Genomic DNA, 15,805 nt, shown 5'->3' on the forward strand with positions numbered 1-15,805 from the left:
TAACCTGTTAAACCATAACTATGTTAAACAGGCAGTCCACTGTAGCTCTGATACAGTACTACCAACATACTCCGAAGCTTTCTGTACTCTGAACAGGCACACTTTATTTGGAGGGTCCCTATATGGGCCTGAGATGAGACAGTGCAACAAGTCTGCTCTCATCCATCAGGATGTATCACATTATGAAGACATCGCCCGTGTTGAGACAATGAGGTGCACTATCGATAGTGTACAGACGTGTACAAATGTTGTACAATCACGTTATCAAAAGCAGCTCAGTGGATATTCAACAGGTGGTTAAAAGTTTAAGTTAGCGGATAGCTGATTGTTGATAGTTCTACAGCATCTACTGACTATCAGTTACCAAACTTCTACAACGCACAGATTCTACTGCAAAGACATCAGAGCCGATAATAGTACATAAATACAGTATACATATGTATTCTACTGTGATAATGATCAGGCTAACATATAAAATGTCAGCCTTGAAATGTATAAAGTGTTAAGTACTGTATTCAGTCATGACCCAGGTCTATACAAGTCCATCCGTTTGTTCTGTACAGTTCCGTTTTCTGATGAAAGGGCCATGTTTGAAAGTGCCACCAAAGATGAATGACACCAGCATGAGTGAATGGTATGGTTAGGAGTAAAGTGATGAACAGGTGATGCGGTACAGTGGACATGCTGTGGTTGTCTCAGGTGTCCAGGTTGAGTGGAAACGTTCCGGCTACAGAGAATCTGGTAGCATATTGTACTGTAGCTGATAGGTACAGGTGTTTGTTTCATAATTTTAGCACGTAGGGTATAGAGGGTTAGTTAGGTGTGTTATGGTGTTGAAGTGGGGATGTATCAAGAGTAGAAGGTAATTGAGGTAAATGTGTTCCATGTGAGAGGGGGTGTAGAGAGGGGTATTTGTTCCACGTGGGGGGGGGGTAAGTTGGTATTTGTTTCAGATAAAGGGGATATAGGAGGTTATGTCAGGGGTGTGTGAGGTAAGAGTGCTTTCTCCAGGTTACTAGGTGTTGAGGGGGTGCCACATAGCAATCTGCTTGCGGGGGTTGTCTAGCATCTGCTGCCAGTGTTGCAGGCCAGTGCTGGAAGCCTGGAGGCCCAGTTGACACCTACCCAGGCACTGGGCTTGGTTCTGGGGTGGGCCCTGGCCCTGCCCGGCCTGGTTCAGGACCTCCAGTTCCAGACTGGACCTAGTCAGGAGATCCCTGGGAACTTCCAGCATCATCATCTCATTCCAGACGGGGTTCATCTTGTGCTTCACTCTCCGAGTTTGCTTTTTCTTCAGCTTGGTGCTCTGGTGCTTCAGGGTCAGCTTGACTGACAGGTCTGGGATGGTTAGAAAACACATTCAGGATTATAAATCAGAATCGACCTAATTACCTACGTATGTGAGCGTAAATCAGTGGTGGTACGGTACCTATGCAATCTTTAAGCTTGTCAGACGGCAGTCCTCTTGCCTTCATGACAACCACACCTAGTCTGTTGGCTGCAGGCAGGTAGGTGATGGACAAAAGGAGCTCCCCTGCAGACAGCACCTCCTGCTGGACACACCACACAACTGCAGCTGTAGTTATTGCATTTAATTCACCTGCAAGTGTAGGACTGTAATGCACTCTAAATTGGTCCACATTAAAAGGGACTGGGTGCATAGGCTAGACACATCAGGAGAAACACAATGAAGACATTGTGCTGTCATCAATTACATTACAGGGTATACATCATGATTACAGTCATCATCATTTGAGGACACAGTCCGACTGTGGAAATGAAAGGATTGGTTTGTGTGTGTCAGTTCAGTCCTTCTTCATCACTTCCGTCATCATCATTATAACTGTCATTATACATCCCTCTTATGTCCAGATGCTCTTGTGCTCTGACTACAAGGAGACTGGTTCAGACAGAGAATGACAGTATGGAGGATGTCTGGATCCTAGATTGATAGTGAGCTGACCTTTCAGAGACAGATGAAAAGAGCAAGATTAGTTATACAGATCTGTGTTCAGCCACTCCCCCTCCAGCCTGGAGAGCACATTTATCATCTCTGATATGATCTCATCATCATCTTCCTGAAGATGAAAACTGCATCTTAACAGGTGTACAGAGACAACTAACACAACTAAATCATTATCCCTCCTCACTGCTGCCAAAACTAAGTGTGCGTATGTGTGTGTCTTAGAGTGTATGAGTATGTATGTAATCTCCAGAACCTCTATATTAATCCATGTGTACCCTGGCCATCTGTGATCATAAGAGAGAGAGCAGTCAAAGGAGAGATCACATCTCTGTATGAGCTCAGTCTGATACATTATTGATGAACCTCGTTCTGCAGAACTGCGTCACAGCCGGAATCACACACACCTCCGCGTCACGACCCTCCAAGCTGCACTTTTCCCTCTCCTCCGGCCCTCCGCTCTATCTCATGTTTTATCTCCAGCATGCTTTATTTATCACATTCCACCTTCCCCTCCCTTCTTTCCCTCCCTTCTTTCCCTCCCTTCTTTCCCTCCCTTCTTTCCCTCCCTTCTTTCCCTCCCTCCCTCCCTCCCTCCCTCCCTCCCTCCCCCCTTCCTTATTTCCCTCCCTCCCCCCACCCTCTCTCTCTCTCCCTCCCTCCCTCCCCCCTTCCTTATTTCCCTCCCTCCCCCCACCCTCTCTCTCCCTCCCTCCCTCCCTCCCCCCTTCCTTATTTCCCTCCCCCCACCCTTTCTCTCTCTCTCTCCCTCCCTCCCTCCCCCCACCCTCCCTCCCTCCCCCCACCCTCCCTCCCTCCCCCCACCCTCTCCCTCCCTCCCTCCCTCTCTCCCCCCACCCTCTCTCTCCCTCCCTCCCTCCCTCCCCCCACCCTCTCTCTCCCTCCCTCTCTCCCTCCCCCCACCCTCTCTCTCCCTCCCTTCGTGTTCGTGATTCCTGGCAGGCCTCCCTGCTCTTCCCTGGAACACAGGAACACTACCCTCCAGGGTCTCTAATGACGTACATAGGGGAGGAAAGGAGGGGAGAGGAGAGGAGGGAGAGGATGACAAAAAGAGGGGACAGGGAAGGGGAGCTTCTGTTAGAATGTGCTGCCTAAAGATGACAGAGACAAAGGGACTGCACAAGAGCAGGGATATAAGGGAGAGAAGGGGAAGTGAGGGAGGGTCAGGGTAGAGTCGAACTGTGCTCTCTCTTCTGCAAGATACTCCATATTTTCAGATAACCGCAGAACGGTCCTGCAGTCATATATGACAGTATAATCACCTCTCAGGTGACTCCTTTGATGGACGCCATGGCAACACTTCCTGAAAAGTCAGAGCTGCATCCAATTAGCAGAAGCCATGGTGATATGAAGCGCTTATCTCCAAAAACAGAAGCACTCAGATTAGAGGCTAGTCAAGTTGTAATGAGTAGCCTTGCCTGTGACTGACAATCGGGGGGGTCAACTTCTTCTCCAGGGTATAAAGTAATATTTACAACTACAGGTAAGAACGATTTATAAATGTATCGACCCCCCCAACCTTTTGTTTTTACCTCTTTTGAGGGGATACAAGTCTTAATTAGGGGGGTCAAACCCCCCCAAGCCCCCCGTAATTCGCACCCTGCTGACAAGCCCAAGTGTCACGTGTGGGTATTGGGCAATGTGTTTGCGGTCTAGTGTTTTTGGGGAACCATGCAGATGACTCAATGATCCTTAACAACGGTTATACTACTGTTTACATTTACATTTAGTCATTTAGCAGACGCTCTTATCCAGAGCGACTTACAGTAAGTACAGGGACATTCCCCCCGAGGCAAGTTGGGTGAAGTGCCTTGCCCAAGGACACAACATCATTTGGTTGGCATAGCCGGGAATTGAACTAGCAACCTTCTGATTACTAGCCCGATTCCTTAACCACTCAGCCATCTGACTACTGTTACAGTTAAACTACTGTAGCTCTGTTTAGTAATGAGTGAGAGAAGAAATTGGCGTCTGACAGACCATTATGGTGAATGATACCGAGCGGAAGCATGTAAATGATAAACAGAAATGGACCAGAATAGTCTTGGGGATACCTTGAAGGGCAAGAGTTGTGACCGGTGTGTGTGGACCAATGCACGTGAGGTTTTGACTGTGTATATAATAGTAGGCTATATCCACTGTTGCCTATATGTTGTTGGTAATACAACATCGTTTTTCTGAACCTTTATTAAGCAGGTTGACCTCAGTGAAGCTCTAGAATCCCAGAGGAAATTGATTTACCTGTTTGGGAGGCTGCAGGTCGACCCAGCAATCTGAGTCAGACATCATGCCCACGTCCGCTAGCTTGAAGCGCATGCTGCCTAGGTTGGCGTGGTGGGAGAAGCGGTCACAGCTGAGGAGAGTCAGTGCCACCTCGCCCTCCCCCTGGCATCCCCCCGGGCCGGGCACCGAAAACACCAGACCCTCCTGCCAGCGGACACGCTTGCTCAATGGGCGACGAGACGTCTGCGCCTCCCGCTGGAACGAGGCACATGTCAGAACACCGGAGACATAGCCCTCGGAACCTTGAGACGCAGTCACGCGCTCCGCTGTGTATGAAAGTAGATACAGAGAAAAATAAGATAGGGGCCAAGGGAGACTAATCAGTTAGAGAGGAACGGGGACACTATATGGTCACAATTATAACCCGCTCCTGTGTAATGCAGCTGTCAAATAAGTAGGGGTGTAACGATACACTAAGCTCACGATACAATACATATCACGATACTGGGTGTACGATACAATACGTATCACAATATTTTGAAGAAAATGTTAAATGAAACTGAAATTCAATGAACAGATTTATTTCGAAAACATAAAAATAGAAATAAATCGGTGTTATACATACAATTTCGTTAACTCAGTTCAAGCGATTTCTGTGAATGCAAGCAGGTGCAGAGTAGGTTGCGCGCTCAACCAATAGGATCAAACGGACATCAAATTGTAAAAATATTGCCATAACTCTACGATACATATTGTAAACATTTTGTATTGCGATATATTGTTCCACGATATATTGTTACACCCCTACAAATAAGTAATGCTCCTGGTAGGCTATTTCATATTTGTCATGCCACCTATTAGGTGTGTTTGCGTCGATTCCACAAAGTTGCTCAAGGAGTAGGCGAGGGAGGAGGAAAGTTATGGGTGTGGGAGGTGTTGGGACTGGGAGGAAGAGTGGTGCATACCACCAGTATTGCTCCTTTACTCATGCCTTTTTTTCAGTGATTTCGTACGTAATATATTTCCATCAATTAGTAAGTAAAGCACATTTATTTATAGAGCTGCCAGTAAATTGTCATTTTACGTCACTTACGTTGTATGCAATTACCTTAGCTCAGCAGCTCACAGGCATAAATGTATACACCACTGTAGCCTATAATCCCCCTCTGAGACTATACGCATTCAATCAATGCTATCAATATCCCAAGTTGTAATGGAGTATTTGGGTCTATGAAAATGCCTTTAGAGAATAAGCCACAGATCAACCATGCCATCTTTCTCTGAGTTGATCGGCTTTTCATACAATGGAACACTTCACAGACTTCCTGGTGATTTATTACTGCTTCACTTCAAAAGGCTGAAGCAACCGAACCCACACACTGCCTGCTTGTTGGGCCCTCTTGTGCTAGTCCAAATGAGCAGTTCATTGCAGTTTACAAAACTATATAATTTGTTCATGGATATGTAACACTATGTTTCTGTGCCTGGTCTGATAATTAATTAGTGGTGAAGGATTTCTGCTCGTGATTAACTTCTCTCTGCACCTGACAGCACCAAACTGGGATCCTGGGATTTAAATTAGCCGAGTGTGGGGGTGTGTGTCTAAGTATGTGCTAATGAACTGTAATTGAGTCCACTGCAGATATTAAACAAACCATGGCAGGTGGAGTGTGCAGCTCATGATTGGTCGTGAGAGAAGCTCTGGCTATCTTTAATTATCATGAATGTCATTAGCATATCCCATAAAGAGCACATGAATACTCACAGGTGACAGCTCGCCATCCTGCCAGCATCAACACCCTCCACTCTTCCCCAGCAGACTCAGAGCTAAATAGATGCATCTGTGACCTTTTCAATGGACGATGCATCAGCATAGCATAGTCTACAGTGGACAAAGCCTCCCACTTGTGTATATGTGTGCGTCATCACTTTGTCACTCTATAATTCACTCCCAACATGAAAATGTTTAAACATATGTGTTGGTGACAGTCTGTGTCATCTTATTATGATCTTCTCTGTCCAGCGTTTTGGAGTATTTGTGTATGTGTGATGGTGTGTGAGTGTTTGGACAGGGTCTCTACTAACAAGCCAGGGAGCATTAGTGACTCAAGACAATACCCTCTGGTTACCAAGTCTTTAAAACACTGCTCTGATTTGAGGAAAATCATTATCTCCCCAGAGTACGCTGCTGTTATTGGCTCACCTTCAATGACTGTGATGTGCAGCTCCTGAGCCTGGCTGTGATAGGTTAGAGAGAAGTGCAGCTTGGGATGCAAGAGGGAGCTCACCACTGTGTCATTGGCAGATTCGCCAGCACACTGAGGCTCCTCGCAAGAGTCTGAAAGAAAGGGGAGGCACATGAGTCTCTCTTTCTTTTGGGAACAGGGCAATAAATAATTCATGGTATCCAGACCACCAAACACATCAATATGTGTGTGGATGACATGAGAGAATTACATGAAAGATCACGCAAAAATGTACCTTGCCTGGGGACCACGGCAACATCAGAACTGCCGGTTGCTTGGTTACCACCTTTATCTGTCTGGTTTGAGGGTTCTGGATGTGAGAGTTGCTGTGACCCCCCTGGGGCGGAATCAGGGATTGGGTCAGGGACGGGGTAGTTGATGACCTCAGGGCAGGTGACGGAAGGTTTGGGTTGGTAGATCTTGGGGAACTTCAGCAGAGTCTGGGGCTGTATGGACTCTGTGGACTTCACCACTCTGAACTGGACAGGTGAATGGGGGGGGGGGGGGGGGGTGAATGGGGGGGGGGGGCAGTGGGTACAAAAGGGAAGAGGAGGGAGAAAGAGGAAGGAGACAGGTTGATCACATTTGGGAGGTTTAGTTTCTCCCAATAACATACATTCAGCATAACAGGAGTTGATGTTGTTTCTTCCTAGGGATTCTCTCACAAGAGCATGTACACATGCAGGTGTGAGGGTGAATATGTCTCATGTGCAGGTGTGTTCACTACAAAACTAAGTACACAACATAGTGTCTACCCTGCATTATTTTATCCTCCATAACTCTTTCCATTCATACCATGTATCAAAGCAAAGGAAATGGGGAGAACTGAAATACAATCAGATGCAATTTCTCTCCTTAGCTTCATTAGAGACACATGAATAGGAGAGAGACAAACCTAACTGATTTGATCTGTTTTTTCATCCATGACAGATTATAAGTGAAGAGACACTAATCAGGCAACACACAGTTATCAACTCATGAGTCAGCCAATATTAAGCAAAAAAATAACATAATAACTGTGAAAAAGATGCAGCTGGGAGGATTCCCATGCTGAATGTGTATTCTAGCTGTAGAATACTGAACATTAAACAGCTGTGTCTAATGCCCCTATCACCAGGATTTCCTGCAAATCACAAACGCTCCTGTCTGTCTGTCTGCCTCTTATCTCATAATAGTTAGTGTATGTTACAATACATTTAGGACATTAAGTATAATTTATATTCCTACTATGTACAGTAAGATTAAATGGCATCCAAGCCTGTGCCTTTCCCATTGTTTAATCCTTTAGAATATAATAATTCTCTGGGAAGAGGTTCTGCAACCCTTTTCAGCATGGAAAGAACCGTTTGGGGTTCCAAAAACAAGCAATGCTCAGCATGTTTCTATCTGGAACCACAACGGTTCTATATGGATTTGTTCGACAGAGGGTCATCTTTTGCAACAATGTTCGTATAGTACCTGGTGCACCAGCTTACCTGTTGCAGGGAGGTGAGCACACCTGCTGTGGGCTTCTCAGGGTCACAATCGTCTCCGTCCTCCAGCTTGCTCCTTCGGCAGGACCGGCAGAAGAGCGAGAGGCCACAGAGAGTGAGCACGCCCGAGGCTGTGCCCATTGTGGCGCCCAGTATGGCAGCCGTGGAGAAGATCATCCTGGTTAACCACCTCCACCACCGGAGGCCAGGCGAAGAGGAGGAGGAAGTGCGGAACAGCTAGGTTAGTGCTCCTCAGGCTGCATAGTGACTGGAGGGTTTGGGATGGTGCGTAGAAGATCCTGCAGGAGATAGAAACACTATTCCAGCAATAGGTTTCACCTAAAGAGAGAACCAGAGTCCTCATCCAGGTTCAAGTTCTGCTATTGGCTCCTTGCATTCCACTGAGGGAGAGAGAGAGAGAGAGGTATAGAGAGGGTCAGTATCTCTCTTCTACAGAGAGAGAGAGTGTGTTCTTCTCTGCTAAGAGGAGCAGAGTGAGAAAGCAGCAGACTGGCTCTAATACTTGCATCAATTCAGGAGCGGAAAGGGAGGGAGAAGGGAAAAGAGGAGGGGAGACGGTGGTGAGAAGAAGGGAGGGGGAGCAGTGAAAAGGGAGGGAGAGGAGAGAAGAGGAAGAGAGAGGAGGAGAAAGTAGAGCGAAGAGGGAATGCAGAGGAGAGAGATAAGAGTGTCAGTGTGCTGTTTGATTGACTGGTTTAGACAGAATGAGTGCTGTTCATTGATGCCCCCCTGCCTGCTCTTCCTCTCTGATCTTTATCTATCTTGCCGCCCCCCCCTTCCCTTTCTTCCCTCTCTCCCATGCCCTCAGAGACCAAAGTATGACGTCAAACGAGAGAGCCCTGCTCTACAAACCAGTCCGCTAACAAACCCTTCCTTTCTAACACCTCTCTGTCTCTATCCCTGTATCCACACCCCCTAGAAATACTGCAAAGCCACCTTGCAGTTCAATGTCGTGGGTGGTTAGTTTTACACCTGAAAAGAGAGTTTTGACCAAAACTATTTATCTCCATCCCTCCCCTTTACCATTCAATCCCTTCTACAACATCCTTGCATCTGTACCGCCTCTCTCTTCTCCACCTTACCATCTTTTTTCCTCCCTGCTCCACACTGGGAAGCTTTAGCATATGCTGCGCTAGGGATACAAAACCAGGTAGCCTATGTGTGTCTGTGTAACACCCAGCAGGGGCTAATCCAAACAGTCAGAGAAGAGGACTCTGGTTTTGCTTTAGTCTACAGGACTCCTTAGGTGGGGAAGACCTTCTCCTGTTGCTATATTTGGGTCGCCCCCCCCCCCCCCCCCCCCTTCAGATCGAGATATGCAGCATTTCCATGGCAACGGTGACCTCCCTGAATTTAACCCCTTGAATTTGTGACTGGGGTCTAGATCTGGCACAACAATTTGGCCTGTCACCATGATGGCTCTGCTGTCTGTAGCACTGGGTTGTTTGGTGACCTCTGCACCTCAGTGTAATCCTAGTTATACTGTTTTAGTCTGTCACAATGTGTTGCTTCTGATCAAAGCAGTACAATTTCTTAAGGGCGAAATAGTCTCTTTAAAATAGTACTGTTCAATGGCTATACTGCTGTGTTGTGTGAAGGCAATGAAATTGCCTTTTTTTGCGTTTCTGTACTGCAGTCGAGCCGAGGCTTGTTGATTGAACATTAAAAAAGCATAGCCTCATCTCTGATGCCATCTTGAGGAAGAAAGAGACAGTCAACATCACACTGTGTTCGTTGTAAATAGACAGATCATATAGGTACAGAATGCTACAAGAATCTTCTGGTGTTCCATATGAGAACCTATTGATAATAACAGTAATCTATAAACTAATCATGTTCTATTCTCCTGTGTTTCTCTGTCGAAGTAACTTGCCTGTTTATGTCACATAACTGGAAATAAAGGCATTTGTTAACATACATCTGTAACTAGATATGACATAACACCCTTTGCAGTCTATATCTACCACGAACCTTTCGTGTCCATCTCCATGTGGGGACTATTTGATAACAAGAAAGCGTGCGGGAACGCCCCTTTGACACAGAGATGGGGTGGGACTTTGGGGCCAAAACTCCAGGTTCCAAAATGGCAGCGTCCGTGGAGCTAAGCTTGAACGATTTACCCTCCGATCCTCTATTGTTAATTTTGTCATTTCTCGATTTCAGAGACTTAATCAGGTATGTATGTCAATATCGCTTGTTGCATATCCCAAAGTAATCGTCAAGCCATTAATATTAGTTCATATAGTGCATGTTGTTCAAGGTAGTAACTTCGCTTGAGCAGTGCTAGCAAACTAGCTAGGTAGCGGCAGTGGTATTGGGAGACTTTTTGTTTACAAACTTAAAGCTTATCCATATAAGATGAATGTCTCTTACGATTGTGTTGTAATGGTCAATACTTCAAATACAATTTTAATGATCTAGTTTGCATGTAATGAGTAACAATGTCTTTGTAGGTTAATTTACCAGTTAGCTCTGTAAAGCTCCAGCTAGACTAGCTGTCAAAACATTGCTGCAGTGCTAAACACCACACTAGCCAGCTTGCTAACTTGCATCTGCCTGTAAGCTACCAATAAAAAGTAAATAAATTGTGATATTATCACCTTTCCGTTTCTGCTGGCTAAGGTTTCTTTATTGTAATGTAATGTTACAATAGTTTCCAAAATCTCATCCGTAATCAGAACGCTCAGTCTAAACTATTAACCATTAGAATCTGAATTTGTTTTTAATAAATTAATGAATTAATAATTAATACGTGACATGTAACTGTGATAGTTTGTCGTTGACAGTGCTGTAAATAGCGTAAACATTTGAACTTGAAAGTCATGAAGGCACTTCAAACTCTTACTGAGAGGCCGAAGTGTACAGTGGGAACATACACAGTAGATTACTCGATCATAACCAGTTAGTCTCTGCTGGTATCTAATTTTTCTTATCAGCTGCAGTTTTGTCAGTCGTCGTCTCAACGACCTGTCAAGTCACAACCCGCTATGGAAGGGACTGTGTCTGAAACACTGGCTCCTAACTGAGTGAGTAAATAAGACTAAACTATCCACCTTCTGGACTAAGCTCAACTAAGTTACTAAATATAAGTATAAATTGTTGTGCTGATCATTTGACAGTTTTCTTAGTACCTAACCTGACATTTTTTGCAACATTATTCTTACACATCACCTGTGATGTTTGTGTGTGGGTGCATTCATGCGTGTGTACTGAGCAGGTCTGACAGGAGCCAGCGATCTGTCTCATGGAGGGATCTGTTCCGGGAGTTTTATGCTGAACTGGGTCGGTACATGGATCCCTACATCACCCTGAAGAGAGCCTGGGATGCACTAAAGGCCTATTTGGACCAGAGGTGTCCCAGGATGATTGCCTCACTCAAGGGTAAGACTCCCTCCAGCCTGGCCTGGAACACACACACCGTGCATGAGGACTCCAGCTAGACTAATCAGAATCTTTATGGCTAAAAATCTGCATGAAAAGTGCATTTTGAATTGTTTATCTCTGGCAAGGCGGTGAAAGTCTCTCTGTTTGTCTCCTGGGCAGAGGGTGCAAAGGAGGAGGAACTAGATGCTATCGAAGCCCAGATTGGCTGCAAGCTTCCCACTGACTACCGCTGCTCTTACAGGATACACAACGGCCAGAAGCTGGTGGTGCCTGGGTGGGTAGCAGGGCTGCTGGTGTGGCAGCACTGCTTGTTTGTACTTTGACATGTATGAACAGCTGAACACAGATGAGAATGTCTTTTCTCCCTCTGCTTATCTATTTCCAGATATTTTTCTTACTGTTTCATTTGATTTATTCTCTTTATCTCCTTCATTTATTCCCCCCTCTTGTAGTTTGATGGGCAGCATGGCCCTGTCTAATCACTACAGGTCAGAGGACCTGCTGGACATAGAGACAGCCGCAGGGGGCTTCCAGCAGAGGAAGGGCATGAGGCAGTGTCTGCCACTCACCTTCTGCTTCCACACCGGCCTGAGCCAATACATGGCCTTGGAGGCCACAGAAGGCCGGGGCCGCAGCGAGATCTTCTACCACTGCCCAGTAAGGCCCCGTCGCCCACCCTCTTGATTTTACGATTTACAATAAGAACTTATTTTTAGAAAAGGTTTGTAGATGCTCTGTGCTCTTGACACAGTTGTAACCCCGGTCTCTGATTTCTTGAACTAGAATTATATCTGTGTCCTGAGAACTCAGCTGTCAGGTTCAAGATCCTACTGTAAAAGTTATGAACCCGCTAGGCTGAGGCTGTCTACTGTTTGGGTCAGTACCTCCCTGTACCACTAGGGAGAGTACTCTGCTTCCTCACCTGCTACTGCAGGCAGGGTTTTACTAGAGGAAGAGAGATCATGGGAACTGATGGAAGTGAGTGTTTCTCTTTTTCAGGATCAAATGGCACAAGATCCGTCAGCTATAGACATGTTTATCACAGGTCTGTTCTCTTTTTCTACTCAATTAATCAATGTATTGCAATACAACTACAGACAATGTGTGACTTTTCCTTTCTCATTCTTCAGGGTCCAGCTTCACAGAGTGGTTTACCTCATATGTCCACAATGTGGTGACAGGAGAGTACCCCATCATCCGCGACCAGATCTTCCGGTACTGTTGTCATAATAGTATGTCATTTCCTGCTGCTTATGCCATTGTTCTCACAATGTCAATAATGTGTTTTATGTTACTGCCTTAGGTATGTCCATGACAAGCAATGTGTGGCCACCACGGGTGACATCACTGTGTCGGTGTCCACCTCCTTCCTCCCAGAGCTCAGCTCCGTTCACCCGCCTCATTTCTTCTTCACCTACCGGATCAGGTACCTTACCCACAATGAGCCTTGCCCTGTCCTGCCATTTTGCATCAGTTACTTCCTGAGGCTTCTGACACCCCAGGAAGGTAGATCAATTAGCTTGATGAACCCATTCTAAATATTAGTGACAAAAATAGCCTCTTTGGAAGTACATTGATCTGTCCTCAGATTCCACTGCTCATGTTACATTTAGTCATTTTTAGCAGACGCTCTTATCCAGAGCGACTTACAGTAAGTACAGGGACATTCCCCCGAGGCAAGTAGGGTGAAGTGCCTTGCCCAAGGACACAACGTCAGTTGGCTTGACCGGGAATCGAACTGGCAACCTTCGGATTACTAGCCCGATTCCCTCACCGCTCAGCCACCTGACAGTTGACATGTTGATGTGAATCATGTCAATGTTCTGTCCCTCCCCTTCCCCAACCCATATCCTGACCTGCTCAGGATTGAGATGTCCCAGGAGGCCTTGCCTGAAAGCGCCTGCCAGCTGGACAGCCGTTACTGGAAGATCACGAACGCCAATGGCAATGTGGAGGAGGTCCGTGGCCCTGGTGTCGTTGGTGAGTCCTGCGGCTGATGGGATCATATTCAGTGCTAGGGGTTAACCTAATTGCAATGCGAATGATGCTAACTCCCCTCATGGCTATAAGGTTACTAACCATGCAACAGGTCGTAGGAAGCCATGCAGCAGGTCGTCAAGGCTTCCCAGCATATCACTGGTACCAAGCTATGAAAGATAATTATCATAAGCACTGCCTGCCCAGAGGTCTTAGCATGTTCTGCCCTCTGGGAGGAGGAGCAACAGGAGCCTCCGAGCCTGTATTACCAGACTCAGATGTTAACAACTCAAACTGACGACCCGCTGAACCCTACTCACTCACACACACATACACACCCCTGCACTGTTGCATTAGTGCCTGCACATTGTGCACAACAATTGAATTGCTGAATTAAAATGACGTGATGCTTCCCCCCTCTGTTCCGAGGCTTAGCCTAACAGCCACACAAATAATACTGAGCAAACCCCTGATCTGCTGCCTCTGCAGGGGAGTTCCCTGTGATGACCCCTGGGAAGGTGCACGAGTATGCCAGCTGCACCACCTTCTCCACCACGTCGGAGTTCATGGAGGGCCACTACACTTTCCACCGCCTCAAGAACAAGGAAGAGGTCTTCCATGTCTCCATCCCACGCTTCCACATGGTCTGCCCGCCCTTCCGCGAGTCAATGGTACGCTCGGTAAGTCAGGGAGGAAGGGTTGGAGGAGGGGGGAGGAAGGGGAAGGTCAGTTCTGTCTTCCTAATGGGTTCATTGTACTCAGATGTAATTTGTCTTCCATCAAATGATGATCTGCTTTGTCAGTTGCGGGTTAACACAGGAGGTTAAACAAGGTAAAAGAGGTGAAAACAGACTAGATATAAAGCACTGTCGTCGTTGTCGTCCCCCCTCCGCAGGGCTCAGCCAGTGACGTGACTCGCTCGTCCTTCCGGGAAGACAATTCCTCAGACACAGATGACTACGACGACGGCGAACTGAGAGGCATCAACATTGGCGATCAGGCAGGTCGCTGCCCGCGACACATATGACCACGCTCCTTTTTGTCCTCTGGTTGCACCCCCTCGTCTTGCCTTTGGACTGGAGAAGGGGCAAGGCCACAAGAGAAAAGACTTACGATTTACAGAAGATTTAAAACATTTGTTTTTATTATTTGTTAAGCTGTATGTAATGGCAGTTGGGTGGCTGAAAGAGAGAGGGAGAGTGGGAAGGAGAGAGAGAAAAAGCTAAATGCATGACCCCGTGTGAACTTTTCAATCCCAGTCCTGGGAGATACTAGGAACTAAGTGATTGGCAGATCTAGCATACTCAGAGCATTGTAATTGGCTGTTCTGTTAGGGTTCCATTGTTTACCTTCTCTGGTTTCAGCCAGGGAGAGATCTGGAGTGCTGGCCCACAGAGAACCGCCAACCCTCCGCCATGAAGAGCACAGTTGTCAGTTCTTTTTCTGTAGCTCCATTGTCTAAGCACCCGGCTGGCCACTACTGGGTGATGCCCTGTGTCCCTGCTCAACTCTCCCTGTGTCCCTGCTTGTTATGGGGACAACAGGATTCAGGAATTTCTCTTCTCATATCCCCTTATATAAGTTCAGATGTGACCCTGACCTAGGTCCCAGTGTTGGGCAGCTCAAGTTGAGCTCCATCATCTGGTGGCAGTCAGTGTCCCTGTCAGACAGGCTAGCCCACAGGACAGAACCAGGATAGTCATCCCCCCAATTACCCTAAACAACTGCAGGGTTGTGTACTCTAAACAAATGTAGATTGGTATTCTATAATGTAGACTGGTGATGCAGTGATCTATACTGGTACAGTAAGAATGTGGTTTCTCTCTGTCATTCATTCATGTACGTCGTTTATCAGTGTCATATATAATACATTGTGATTATGTGTAAGAGTGTTATAGAGATGATTTGAGTGTTTTGATTGGATGCGCTCCCTTTTTGACCAATGAGCATTAGGTGCCTCCGAGGGCTCATGTAGAAGTGACAATGTTTTCAGGTTGTCCCAAACCTGTCAGCTCATCAACAGTGGTATGTCACATCAGCACATTACTGCACAAATGGACATGGACATACTCTGGACAAGACCATTACACACTTTGGGGGGGGGGGGGGTATCTTTTTTTGTATATTCACCTGGGGGACAGTATAATGACAGTATGTTACCTATGATTATTATTTGAGAGATGATAAAGTCTCTATAGGCATAAGGCCCTCAGTTCTGCTGTGTGGTGGGAGGGCAGGGGAGTTTCATTTTGGTAAGTGATTATTTTAAGCTTATTTTTCCATTTCTGCATTTATAAGGAAGTTGTGCAATAGAGCGTCTGGCTCTGCTCCATGCTAATTTCAAACCTCAGTTGATTTGTTCAGTGTCACTGTTTTTTTACTGCCAATTTGTGTTTTGTTTTTGTATGTTTGGGGTAAATAAACACTTTATGCTGAATGAGGGGCCCCTAATCATTTTCCTTATCAAGCTTTCCTTAACTTCTTCATACTATAACAAA

General features: G+C 46.2%; 2 protein-coding genes across 3 annotated transcripts; one reads left to right on the top strand and one right to left on the bottom strand.

The window, feature by feature from the left end:
- Positions 1-773: 773 nt before the first annotated feature.
- syt13 (synaptotagmin XIII) lies at positions 774-8,329 on the bottom strand. Its single transcript, XM_067248741.1, has 6 exons — positions 7,929-8,329; positions 6,689-6,932; positions 6,411-6,545; positions 4,226-4,533; positions 1,430-1,553; positions 774-1,338 (listed from the first exon to the last, which is right to left on the bottom strand). The coding sequence occupies exons 1-6, from the start codon at positions 8,100-8,102 to the stop codon at positions 1,016-1,018; spliced, it is 1,308 nt and encodes a 435-aa protein (XP_067104842.1). The 5' UTR covers positions 8,103-8,329; the 3' UTR covers positions 774-1,015.
- Positions 8,330-10,017: 1,688 nt separating this feature from the next.
- fbxo3 (F-box protein 3) lies at positions 10,018-15,716 on the top strand. 2 transcript variants are annotated; one of them, XM_067248503.1, is made up of 11 exons: positions 10,018-10,121; positions 10,883-10,972; positions 11,164-11,327; positions 11,490-11,604; positions 11,783-11,987; positions 12,330-12,375; positions 12,461-12,545; positions 12,634-12,756; positions 13,195-13,310; positions 13,797-13,987; positions 14,203-15,716. In XM_067248503.1, the coding sequence occupies exons 1-11, from the start codon at positions 10,030-10,032 to the stop codon at positions 14,332-14,334; spliced, it is 1,359 nt and encodes a 452-aa protein (XP_067104604.1). In that variant the 5' UTR covers positions 10,018-10,029; the 3' UTR covers positions 14,335-15,716. The 2 variants fall into 2 exon arrangements, with proteins under 2 accessions (XP_067104604.1, XP_067104605.1); XM_067248504.1 differs by having other exon boundaries at positions 13,797-13,978.
- The last annotated feature ends 89 nt before the right edge of the window (positions 15,717-15,805 follow it).

This window comes from Osmerus mordax, chromosome 13 (genome assembly GCF_038355195.1).
Source record: "Osmerus mordax isolate fOsmMor3 chromosome 13, fOsmMor3.pri, whole genome shotgun sequence".
Classification (NCBI taxonomy): domain Eukaryota; kingdom Metazoa; phylum Chordata; class Actinopteri; order Osmeriformes; family Osmeridae; genus Osmerus; species Osmerus mordax.

Coding starts and splice junctions, on each gene's coding strand:
- fbxo3 (XM_067248503.1), top strand. CDS start 10,030: ATGGCAGCGTCCGTGGAGCTAAGCTTGAACGATTTACCCTCCGATCCT. Junction 11,605..11,782: donor CAGAAGCTGGTGGTGCCTGG/GTGGGTAGCAGG, acceptor CCCCTCTTGTAG/TTTGATGGGCAGCATGGCCC. Junction 13,311..13,796: donor CCGTGGCCCTGGTGTCGTTG/GTGAGTCCTGCG, acceptor CTGCCTCTGCAG/GGGAGTTCCCTGTGATGACC.
- syt13 (XM_067248741.1), bottom strand. CDS start 8,102: ATGATCTTCTCCACGGCTGCCATACTGGGCGCCACAATGGGCACAGCC. Junction 1,554..4,225: donor ACCTGCAGCCTCCCAAACAG/GTAAATCAATTT, acceptor TGGTGTGTCCAG/CAGGAGGTGCTGTCTGCAGG. Junction 1,339..1,429: donor CAAGCTTAAAGATTGCATAG/GTACCGTACCAC, acceptor TAACCATCCCAG/ACCTGTCAGTCAAGCTGACC.